The sequence below is a fragment of the Ictidomys tridecemlineatus genome, chromosome 1 (genome assembly GCF_052094955.1).
Source record: "Ictidomys tridecemlineatus isolate mIctTri1 chromosome 1, mIctTri1.hap1, whole genome shotgun sequence".
Taxonomy (NCBI): Eukaryota; Metazoa; Chordata; class Mammalia; order Rodentia; family Sciuridae; genus Ictidomys; species Ictidomys tridecemlineatus.
The window spans coordinates 161,198,840-161,211,776 of record NC_135477.1 but is presented as its reverse complement, the minus strand read 5'-3'; the positions used below and the strand labels follow the sequence as shown (position 1 = coordinate 161,211,776).

Genomic DNA, 12,937 nt, shown 5'->3' with positions numbered 1-12,937 from the left:
GCAGAGATGATGACTCTTTTGGTGCTGCCCTTCAATAAGCCCCAGCCTTCTCTGTGGTAATGAAGACACCAGAGGACTCTAAGACACATTCAGCACCAGCATCACCCTGTTCAATGCTGGGAATCCCGCTCCTGGGAGATGGACTTTCCACTGACCACAAGCTTCCTATTCTCATCCTAGACTGTGCCATTGACCTCATGATGGGTGAAATCATACTGGGACATGTTAATGGTGTAGTTGGGGGTCACTGATGGCAATAGTGCTAGAGTTGAAAGCAGCCCTAGTGACCCAGCGACTGCTGTCTGTTGAGTAGGGAGGAACAGAGAGACTTAATTATTTTTGATAGCATTTGTCTCCTATTTAAGAGATTCCTACACTCTTATATTTAAGATTTTGTTATATAAATTCAATATTATTTTTTCTCTTTTTCTGGTACAACCTATCCATGAGACCATCAAGGAATGGAAGAATGTTACATCCAATTTCTTTATTATAGGACTACAAAAATTTGTCCCTCCTTGTTAAGGTTTTGGTAAGTTACTTTTTGTTCTTTCTGTGGTACTGAGAATTGAACCCAATGCTCTATCACAGAACCACACCCCATAAACTGTTTTGATATCAACCCATATTGTCATTCTCTTTAGTAAACTTTACAGTCATGATTATTCTTCAGTCCTGACATTAATTATGCCCTTTTCCTTTTTCATTGATCACCAACAGTTTGTCAATTTTATCATTCTTTTCAAAGAATCAACTTATTGTTTGTTAACCTTTTAGGGGACATATTATATATTTCACTAATTTCTGCTATTAATTATTTCCTATTTAGGTTTAATTTTCTGTTATTACTTTGGTTTCTTGAGAATAATGCTTAATCAACGTTTAGTCTTTCTTTTCATGTATGCATTTAAGACTACAAACTTCCCTTAAAGACCACAGTAACAGATAATGAAAAAACAACTTGATGGATCATCAATAGATTCAAGAAAAGTGATTGACAATATTCAAAACTGTACATTTTTTTTTTTTTTGGTGGTAGCAGGAATTGAACACAGGGCCAATGTATCACTGAGCTGTATCCCCAGTCTTTTTTTTAAAATATATTTTTTAGTTGTAGATGGACACAACACCTTTATTTATTTTTATGTCGTGTTGAGGATTGAACCCAGTGACTCACATATGCTAGGCAAGCACTGAGGTACAACCGCTAGTCCTCCCCAGTCCTTTTTGAGACAGGATCTTGTTAAGCTGCTGAGGCTGGCCTTGAACTTGTGATTCTCCTGCCTCAGCTGCCTGACTTGCTGGAATTATAGTTGTGTACCACTATGGCTGGCTAAATCATAAATCCTTTTAAACAAAATATAAGTAAAAGGGGACTTCCTTAAACTCATGAACACCACAGCAAACAGCATGCTTAAAGGTGATTTCTGAAAGATTTCCCTGAGATCAGGAACAAAGATAGGAATTCCACTCTGACCACTTCTACCTAACACAGTACTGAATATTTTGGTCAATGTAATAAGAAAAAAATGTAAAATGGCCAGAAATAAGGTTTTTATGAGCATATAAGCATGCAGAATAATCCAAAAGAATCCATAAAGTGTTAGAATCTAAGTGAATACTGCAAGATTGCTAGATATATAAGCTCATTATAAGTTAATTATGCATTCATATATTTTAACAAATAGAAAACAAAATCCTAAACACTTTGCAATAGTATCCAAATAAGTATTTGGAAAGATGCATATTGTTAATCAATCATTATGGAAATTACAATTAAAATCACAATACCGGTACATACTTATACCTTGAAAGGGAGAAAAACAATAGGCTGACTGGGCTGTGGTGGAGACCATCTCTGTGACAACCAGTTCTCTCTCCTAAATTAATCACATGCTTCCTGGGAGTGGGGAGAGTTGAAGGAGGTTCCTGAGGTTTGCTTATAGATCACCACAATGCTGAACTACAGGGTGTGGGTCCCCCAAAAATAGGCAAATAAAGTTATTTTCCTAGAACTATTAAAAAATTATCAAAAACTGGGTGGCTTAAGACAGTAGAAAGTTCTCAAGGCCAGAGTCCAAAATGAAGAGGTCAGCAGGGCAGCACATCCTCTGCAGGCTCTAGGAGAACTCTCCATATCTTCCAGTTCCTGCTGTTGGCATTACTTAACTTGTGGCTACATCTGTCTGCTCCGTCTTCATTATGGCTTTTCCTCTGTGTATTTCCCTTCTTTCTCTTTTTCTTATGAGGACGCTTCTGCTGGCATTTAGGCCCCAACAGATAATCTGAAGTAATCTTATCCCAAAGTGTTTAATTATTACATCTAGATTTTTTTTAAAATAAAGTAACTTTTACAAATTCCTGGACAGGGTATAATGCTTTTGGCTAGCTGTTATCCAGCGAACTTCATTTGTGTTTAATATTTTCTAAATAGAAGAAAAAACTAGAGAGACTAGAGAGCCTGACTGGGGAAAAAACAGCCTGGGAAAACGTGGTGTATATGTTGAAAAGGGAGAACTAAGAAGAAAGACTTGGTTATTATAGGAGTAACATTCTCTGGATTCAGAGGGATGACTGGAGATTTTACAAAGGGGTGCTGCAGCACAATTTCCTTCTTCCTCAACAGGACCCTGTCCCATAAAAAGACTGCATTACCACATACTTGTCCAAAGGAGTTGGCAGTAGTATGCTGCCCAGTTGATACCCATTCTTTCCTTTTTCACTGAAAAGAACTCCAATTTTGTTTGGGGTATCAAATACTCAGATCAGATCAGTTCCCTAATCTCCTCAGAGGTCATACAGCAGTTTTGATGGGATGTTAAGTAGAAATACTTAAATGGAACTTCTGAAAAACCTTTCGCTTTGCTAATAAAATGAGATACACATTTGTTTATTTTCCTCTAAGTCCTTCCTTCCTGAAGTACTGAGGTGACTCCTTGGGGTTTGTCAGGTTCTCCAAGTCCCTTACAGCACTGTAGTTACATCAGCCCTGAACAGTTTGTCTGGGGTCTTTTCTGTTATAAAAGAAAAACAATCCCTAATGGAGTTTAAGTCACTCTTAATTGGTTTGTAATCAAGATACAACTTTAACCTAAACAAACTGTTGTTTCACAGATTCCATATGATCAACAAAAACAGACCACTTCAATTTCTCTGCACACTTAAAAAAATAACCAACACAGATCCCAGAACAGCACTCGAGTGCACACGTGTAATTATTTCATCTATTCCATACATTTGCAATAAACTACAGAGAAGGTTAATGTAGACTCTTTATTGATTCCACCAATGTATCAGTAGATATGGTAATAATAAATGGTACTTTTACATTCTCTTAACCAAAAATATAACAAATATTTACACTCAGTAAAAATACAAAAAGCATACAGAGGCACTGTCTTTCTAAAAGACATAAGTTTAAGAGGTATCAAAAAATAGGAGACAAACATTGCTTATTATAGGATACCTTACAATCACTGAATTGTGCAGTATAGTTGCTATTTTGATAATTACAATGGTGCAATTTTGTTTTTGTCTTTTGCTGATAAGCTTACGTTTCAATTTAAAAGATCAAGTGTAACCGCATTCTGTATATCAAAAATAAAGAAGCCTTAGAAGCACAACAAAAGCTAAAGATGAATTGGGGTTCAAGTTTAAATTTAAAAATGTATTTGACACTTTTCTGAAGAGTCATCCTTTTTTCCCCTAGCCTTTAAGTAATGCTCAAGGGATACAAACACTTTAAAATAATGTTTTGTATCCAAATAACAATCACTGTTTTAACTATACAAAGAAACTCCCCCTGCTCCACCTTTTTTTTGGGGTGGGGCAGGGGAAAGAATATTTTATAAATAACACATTTCTAAGTTCATCCTTAGAAATCCCCATGATTACTGCTGCATTTCCTGTCTAGGAGAGATGCTCAGGAAGGTGACATAGATGACAATGATCTATCTGACTTATCACCTTCACGAAAACCCATTAAAAGATTCTTCTCCCCAAAGATCATCTTGAAATCATTATTCGAGGAAATGAGAATCTGTTAATTACAATAAACTTTAATGGAACTATATACTGGATTTACTAATTCTCCAAATCTTGCATTATGAAGAGATTCTGCTGAAATTTATCATTTGGCAAAAGTTTACACTCAAGGTTTACTGTTTTTACAAGTTTTGGCAGATGTAGAGTTGTGGTGGGAAGAGTGGGCACTAGTCTTTTCAATGAAGTTTAAATTTATAAAACAAACACAAAAAGGGATTTGGAACTGGAGCAAGGACAGGTTAAGGCTTCCCCATTCTAGTCATATAAGAAACTAAGAAAAGACTGAGAAATGTACCCTAAATTTTGAAAGAAGTCAATAGTTCATCATATTGTAAGGGATTTATACTTATCAAACTACAAAGCATTTGGTTTTAGTTCCTGATCAATGTGATCAGCTGATCCACTCACAGTTAAAGCTAAATACAACAAAGGCAGCTACATGGTGCAAGTCCAAAACCACAGGCCTCAACTCTCTGAGCAAGGTATTGTTTACACCACTAAGAACAAAGACAGTAAGGCTTCCATTTGGTTTGAAAGACCTGCTAAATAAACAGATGCTGTGCAAATAGCACATATTTTTTTTTTTCTGGAGTAATGGATATAAAATGGTGAGAATAAATACCCAAACTTGATAAAAAGGTGGTTATAGCAAAAATATCTTTCTGTCTTTTTTTTTTGCTGAGGACACAAAAAGAATGTTATGTAAATCACAGAATAAAAAATTTATAATCAGAGAACCACTATTTATAGACCAAATTACTAGAGTGTGACTTTCAAGCCAGGGTTTTTGATTCACTTTCCTCTTCAAAGAACCAAGAAAGCTATGAAGTGACCTAGCTTTATTTTAACATATTGGGGTTAATCTCTAAGGCTTAAGTTTCAGCTTAATGTCCCCCACCAGGAGATCATCATTTTGATGGGAAAAATGAATTGCTATGATTTATCACCTGGAATTCATTTATAATTTTAATAAAGGAGACAGGCAAGAAAATAAGAGAGAAAGAGAGCTAGGAAAAAATACAGATTCTTAAAAAAGAAGTCACTAACTAAATCCTATATGGTCACATATGGAGAACCATTTTGAAGTAAATCCATTAGGCTCCAAGTTGATTTGGACAGTGCACCTTAATGGCTTTGGCTTTTTTTTCTCCCCTCCTTTTCTTCCTTTTTTTTTTGATTATCACAGAAGTTTATGAAAATCCCATTTGCCTTTACATTAAAAAACAAATGAAAAAAATTTAAATACAAGTAGAAAACATTATATTTAATTTGTAAAAAATGTGAAAAATCTACTTCATACAGCAAATAGTCACTGAAATTTTAATTAAATATTTAAATTAAGAATGCCATGCCCAAGAGGCCAGAAAGCTACGTCTCTCAAGGGCTAAAATGAGAACCAGGAGACAATCATTTTTACATTTCTAGCTCCTCTTTCTCCCACAGACTTTTCAACCAGTTATGTACCTTGGTGGCTACTGAGCTTTACTAAGATGGCTCAGAGCTGCATGTTTTATTAAGATTAGATGCAACTTGTGCTGAGAGATGTGGGATATGTTGCCGGACAATGCATAAGGGCAAATTCATCTTCATGATTACAACATTTATGATTATACTTCTTTTAAAAAATGAACTCCATACTTGAGTTGTCAGAAATTTTAGTTTAGGGTTTCCTTAGAGTAGAATTCTCTAGAACTCATTCTCTATTAGGTTTACTTTTAGTTTATAATTAGATGCAGCATGACTTTCACTTCAGAAAGAATTAGTCTTTGGAAATTAAGGTTCCACCTATCATTTTACCTCCCCTCCCCTTTCCCAAAGGTCTGACAAGAAACCCTGTGGCAACTTCATTTCACACCATGATCTAGAAGGTTCCTAACACTTCCACTGCAAAGGGCTTCTTAGTTTACTCAAACTGAACCCCCCCCCCCCAATCACATTGGTGCTCAGATCAAGTTACATCTCCATATAGATCAAGCACAGCATCTTTACAAAGATGACTTCTGTTTAGTCAGACCAGAGACAGTTTTATCACCTCAAACAAACATCATCTAACAATGGCTCCCACATACAAACAAAACCACAACACTTTAAATAATAAATTACTTTTTAAATATACAAGAGAAAGCTTGATATTGGCAGACATTTTGAATTTGTCCTTTAGTCCAAGCTATGGCTTGGAAATAATAATACCACTACCTTCAAAATAATTTGTGAAAGGAAAATCTACAGTGATATACATGGGGATGACTCTTGAGTTTGGATTGGTTCTGTAATGTGGTCCCAAGGCAGGTATGGTGTACAAAGTGCAGAATGGTATCCAGGCACAGCATTAATAGCTGAGGAAACTGCATCTTCAGAGATTAAATGAAAGCAAGTACCACTCAGGTCTATCTCACTGCTCATAGTACAAGGAATGAAACCTCTGGGTTAGGAGCAGTGAGCTATTTGTTGGCAATGGCCTGCAGAATCATCAGGGTTTCTGTCCACTTCTTCAAAACTTTTGGTGGTCTTCAAAAGGGTCATCCAATGGTCAGACAGCTGACACCTGTTCATTTTCTGAAAATTAAAAAAACCCACAAACAGCAGATCAGCATGTTAATGAAGATTGAGTAATAATCTAATGATCTGTTGCTGTTAGAAAATTTATCAATTTCAACAAAAAAATCCTCAACAGCCTATCAAGGCCCACATTTTATTGTAATGACACTTCTGATCACAACAAAGGGTGAAAAAAACCTGGAATTTCATAAATGTTTTAAATTCATTTTATTATTTTACTGTTCAAAAGGATAAAATTTCATTTATTTCTGCTGAGTGTGGTGGTACATGTCTACAATCCCAGCTACTCAGGAGACTGAGGCAGGAGGATTGCAAAATTTGAAGCCAGCCTGGGTAATATTGTGAGAAGCTTGTCTCAAAATAAAAAAGGCTGAGGATACAGTTCCTGGGTTCAATCCCCAGTACCACAAAAAAACAAACAAAAAAACTTGATTTAAGAAAGCCAATTATTTTTCAAATTATTACCACAGGTACAAAGTCAGTCAAGGATATTGCAAATAAGAGGAACTGTATTAATAACATAATTTCAGACAATTTGGCATTTGAAACATTTCCATGTGTTGATGTAAATCACAACTCTACTGATGTCAAGTGTTTCCTCTCAAAATTATCCTATTAGACTAAGTTGCTGTTCTATCAAAGATAAGAATACTCCATTGGGACTCAGAAGAAAGGTACTGGGATCATAAAAAAGAGCAGCTTGCATCTCTATTTAAAAAAACAAAACAAAACATACAATCATGTTTAGGGATTTCTTATTTTTTTAGCTAGAGATTTTTAAGGTATTAAAAAAACATTAATTACCATAAAAGAGCCAGAGTAAAAATCATTTTCTATTAATTCAGCAATTCATTTAAGACCCATTAAGGTAAGTTGTCAACATACCATCTGCTTCGCTATCTGCATCAGTCACATCTGCTAGTTTAGGATGGGATGGCTCCAAATTATGCCTCTGAGACTGAGTTACAATCTTCGATGGAACACACGCCACAGGGCTGCTACTGAGAGAAGCTGGTGGCAGTCTAGAAAGGCTGTTATGCATCATCTTTGACCTTTGCACTGCCACACTATAATCTGGAGGTTTTAGGTGCAGGTGGGGTCCTTCTTTTATGTCCGCTAAAGAAATTCCCATATATCCTGGAGGAGTAGGAGGTGGCTCCCTATACCTATCATCCTTCTTGGGTGAAGTTACACAGTACACTGGCATGAAAAATAAGCAGTGGAAATGTTAATGAAAAATGTAAGAAATAACACACACACAGAAACTTATTATGACAAAAGAACTTAAAATGGATAAAATAAATTTAAATATAATGACAGCAGATTAGCTTAATAAACAATACTGAAACCTGTTTTAAAACACAGGTTACATTAAAATACAATTACGTTAAGTTTTATAAACATTCAAAGAGTGTGCTGAAGATGACAATGATAAACTTTCTTCTACAGTTTAGCACTCACATCACAGAAGTGTGAGACACATCCTGTACTAACACTAGTTCTAAAGACGACAAACATTTAAAAGTTCACCCTAAGCATCATTCTCTGTTGACTAGTCGAGTTATCAAAAGATGTTTGGGGTTGCTGGAGAGCTGTTTCACCCTTTCCTGGAGACATGAATCATTGTTCTGTGGTACTACTGGGCAGATTAGTTCTCCATCCAAGCATGTGGACAAATTTAACTTTACCCATAAAGATGAACTCATCTTTTTTTTTTTTAGGACCTTACTTCTAACTTCTGCTTTTGGATTAAATAGAGAAGAAAAAAAAAAAACAACCATAATCTTAGAAAATTTATCTTAAATTAAATTTCTCTGATTTTCAGTGGACATTAAAAATTAATGGTGACTTTAGCTAGGTGTGGTGGCCCACAACTATAATCCCAGCAGCTTAAAAGGCTGAGACAGGAGAATAGCAAGTTCAAAGCCAACCTTTGGAAAAACAATGTGAAAAGCAACTCAGTGAGACCTTGTCTCTAGGGGATGGGGATATAGCTGAGTTGGTAGAGTGCTTGCGTTGCATGCTCAAGGCCCTGGGTGCAATCCCCAACACCCACCAGCACCCCCATTGCCCCGACACACACACAAAATGAGAGCTAAACACCCAATCTATAGTGCAATTTAACAAGTGACTATAAAATAAGCACACTTTAGCAATTAAATGTGATATCATGACTATGTCATAGAATTAAGAACTGATCATGAATAATATAGATTTAACAAATAGTCATTCCACATATGTAGAAGAGCAGGGACTGTTATTCAAATATTTATATAATTCAAGGAATAAATTTTTCAAAAAATATTATTTGATGGCTAAATACACTAAGAAAGCCTAGAATGAAATTCACAAATGATTTTGTACACTAATGATATGCAAAAGGAAGGTATAATGAAAAATGTTTCAGATTGATTTCTTTCTTTTTTCATGGTGCTGAAGATTGAACCTAGGGCCTCCTGAATGCTAAGAATATGCTCTACCACTAAGCTCACTCATATTTCCCCCTCTCACTTTTACTACCTAAAAGTAACATAAGAATAAATGTTTCTACCATGTATGCCTAGCAGTTGTGGTCCAAATAATTTCTTCCCCTTATGATAAAGAGAATAATATCTTTATTACTACTGTATAGTAATGTGATGATATTCTTCAATGAACCAAAAATATCTTAAAAAATAAAACACGACAAATGTATTTCCTTAACTACATATTTTCTCACCAGACTTTTTATTTTAATGGCTTGAATATCTGCTCTAAAACTCTTGAGAAGCCATGAATTTTAGGGACAAAGAGAACGATTTTTTCCAAGAATAAAATCCTGGCCAATATATTCCACTGCCTTATTAATAATATTTTTTGCCACAATCTCTGAATACCAAGTATACAACAAAGCACACAACTTACCAATCAAGCCCTTTTCTGTGCTTGAAGTGACAGTTTTATAAACTGGGTCAGTGGCATCCTTTGGGTCCAAGCTGTCAGATGACTCAGTGGGGATGCTCTCCAATACTCTCCGTTTAACTGTCCCATAATTTGGTTCATATGTATCAGAGAGAGAACTGGAGGAGGCCCAACTTTGTCTCAACTGATTAGTCTCTAGGTTTCCCTTACACTGGCCACAAGTTCTAGAGCAACCTTTAGGACAGGAGTAGGGCTCACAGTCACTGGGTTCCACTTCAGCAATGGGATCATCCAAATGAGTATGCCTATAGGAGTTCAAAAAGTCCAAGCTTTTTGGGTTTGGAAGGCTCTGAAAATTGTCATGGGAGCTGCTTGAACAGGAAGTCCAACTTCCACGACCACTATCAGCTGCTTCAATAACAACATGCTCATGAGAAATCTCTTCATTGCTCATAGAAGCTGAGACAGCTAAACCTTTGATTAAAGATGGTTTTGAAAGCATCCACCTGCAATTGGAGATAACACACAATTAGAAGTAATTTACTGGCTTATTGGGCAATCTTTCTTCTGTCTATTCCAAGTATAAACTCTTATAACAAACGACAGAACATACACAGCTAGAAACATACAATGAAAAAACTCAAATGCTTAGGCAAGGTTTCCTAAAAAGTTTTAAAAAATACATTTTAAGTGAAAAATGCAATGATAGGGTTTGAAATGAATAAAATTAAGCAAACCTTTTCATTCTATTTCAATATACTCTTCTCCAATGAATATAGACATAAGAATCCACAGCTTAAGAAACCATGTTTTACTTTTCAAGGTATATTTGAAGTTAGCCTATTATAGTACCAAGTAAACAGCAACTTCCCCCACAATCTATTAAATGAATCCTATCATTTTTTGGGGGAATCCTTAAACTTAGGCTGATTGGCCAAATCCAGCTAACAGCCCATTTTTTTTTTTGTATGGTCTGGAGCAAAGAACGTTTTTTTTTATATTTTAAAGGGTTTAAATAAAACCATATGCAGCCTGCTTGTCTAAAATATTTCCTATCTAGTCCTTCACAAAATATTTGTGAACCTTTGATTTATAATATGGAAAAGGGGTCAACAAACTACAGGCCAAGGTCAAACTCAGTCCTCTGCCTAGTTTTGTAAATAAAGTTTTATTGGGGGCTGGGATTGTGGCTCAGAGGAAGAGCACTTGCCTAGCATGTGTGAGGCCCTGGGTTCGATCCTCAGCACCACATAAAAATAAATAAATAAAATAAAGATATTGTGTCCAACTACAGCTAAAAAATATTTAAAAAAATAAAGTTTTATGGGAAATAGTCATGCTGATTTGCTTATGTATTGGCTACAGCTGTTTTGATGTTAACAATAAAGGCAAAGTAGTTGTAACAGAGATCTTATGGTCTGTGACATCTAAAATATTTAGAATTTGGGGCTGGGGATGTAGTTCAGTGGTAGAGAGCTTGCCTAGTATACCTGGGGCCCTGAGTTAGACCCTAAGACAGGAAAAAACAAAACAAAAGTAACAAAAAACAAACAAGGAAAAAAAAAAAAAGAAAACCCTAATTTTTATAAAAATACTTACTCTATGAAATCTAGAATATACCTTAAAATAGATATTAAAGTAGATGAAGCTTAACAATAATCACTTTAAAGTTTTTTGATGCTTTATTGAAGATTTCTATTTTGCTTGATTCTAAAAAGAAATTGGAAGTTAAATTTTTTCTCTTTCTACATTTTTTAAATTGGTGTATTATAGGTGTACATAATTGGGACTTCTTGTTACCCAGTCATACTGGAGTTAAAAATTTTTTTAAAAAAATTAATCTTTGATAGCTCATTATTCTTATTCAAATCATGATATCAGAAAACAAGATTAAGGACTGATACCACTTTCCCAACCAGTCTATGATACATACAACACTGGGTGTACATGTTTTTTTTTTTTGGTACTGTGGGTTCAACCCAGGGGCATTAAACCACTGAGCCTCCATCCCCAACCTCTCCTATTCTTCCAGCTTTTTTTCAGATTTTTGAGACAGGGTCTTAGTAAGTTGTTTAGGGCCTTACTAAGTTGCTGAGGCTGGCTTTGAACCTGTCATCATCCTGCCTCAACTTCCGGAGTTGTTGGGATTACAGGTTACAGGCATGTGCCACCACACCTGGTGAGGGTGTACTTTCTATTATACAATTTTCGAGATACCTTTAAACTAACAGCCAGTTTTCTTTTTCTTCTTTTTTTTTTGGGGGGGGGGAAGAGAGGGGTGGTGTTGTTGGGGATCCAACCCATAGCCTTGAACATGCTACGTAGTAAGCACTCTACAATGCAAATTTACCATTGGGTTAAATCCTGAGCCCTAGTAACTTCTATCATTTAGAAGTTACTTCAATTCAGTAACACTTTAAAAATAAGCATCCCTAGCTGGGAGGGAAGGCTAAGGCAGGAGGATGGCAAGTTTGAGGCTAGCCTCAGCAACTCAGCAAGATCCTGTCTCAAAATAAAATATAAAAAAGGGTTGGGGTGCACCTCAGGGGTAAAGTGTCCTGGAGTTCAATCTCTAGTACCACAAAAAGAAAAATAAATCATCTATACATGTTTAAAAATGTACTTATTTCCACATTCAGCATAGAGAATATGTGCTTGACTTTCATATTCTTTTACAGAATATCTTGTGACTTTCCCACTTAGGGAAGGTACAGGGTTAAGATGGGGAATGCTGCTTAATGATTGATGGCCTCTTGGCTAAGGTTTTATAATTTGAACGTAGATAAGGATGGTTTACCCAGGACCAAGCTGAGTATGGTCTCCTATCCCTGAGGAGTGCTCTGTCTTTTCCAATGTCCCAGTGGATTCAGCGATTGCCATGGTCTGAGAACACCGTTCATCTTGTAGAGTTGTAGACATGGAGTCAACAGAACAATTGCTCACGATGCTGGACCGTGAAGAGATCTCGCTATGGCTGGAGTCCGACAAGTTGTCTGATTTAGCTGATGGTATAAGTGCATAACCTGAATGGAAAAAACAAACCAACCAAAACTCTAATCAAACTTCAAAGGAATATGAGTGGGAGTAGTCAGGGAGAGGACAAATAAAAATAAAAATATATATATAGATGTAATAGTGCCCAATTTCTCCACATACTCCCCTAAATATCTGTTAACCTACTTATCCCACATCTCACCAATACTCTAAATTCAAGAGCAAAGCCAAAATCCAGCATTACTAAGAATTTGTCCAAGGGTATATCTGGCCTAGGCTCTCCCAGAGTCACAAGTATTTAATAAAACAAAAAAGCATTAAGTACATTACAAATATTAAGAAGTACACATAATAGAGTTTCTCAATTTTAGCCCTATGCCCTCTTCCTTTGATTAACACAAATATTTCCTGGCCTGATTTAAATCCAAAATACTACCTT

General features: G+C 35.9%; 1 protein-coding gene across 13 annotated transcripts in view; it reads right to left on the bottom strand.

Moving 5' to 3' along the window:
• Nucleotides 1-3,259: 3,259 nt before the first annotated feature.
• Rapgef6 (Rap guanine nucleotide exchange factor 6) overlaps nucleotides 3,260-12,937 on the bottom strand; it is a 214,313-nt gene continuing 204,635 nt past the window's right edge. For 9 of the 13 annotated variants that reach the window (XM_040271791.2, XM_021733607.3, XM_040271795.2 and 6 more), the window contains 4 exons: nucleotides 12,302-12,527; nucleotides 9,508-10,010; nucleotides 7,489-7,803; nucleotides 3,260-6,600 (listed from right to left, as the gene is read on the bottom strand). In XM_040271791.2, the coding sequence (XP_040127725.2) occupies nucleotides 6,575-6,600; nucleotides 7,489-7,803; nucleotides 9,508-10,010; nucleotides 12,302-12,527 (1,070 nt within the window). In that variant the 3' untranslated portion in view covers nucleotides 3,260-6,574. Of the gene's footprint in view, nucleotides 6,601-7,488; nucleotides 7,804-9,507; nucleotides 10,011-12,301; nucleotides 12,528-12,937 lie in introns of those variants that run through there. The other 4 variants (XM_040271793.2, XM_040271794.2, XR_013439379.1 and 1 more) reach the window with 2 other exon arrangements.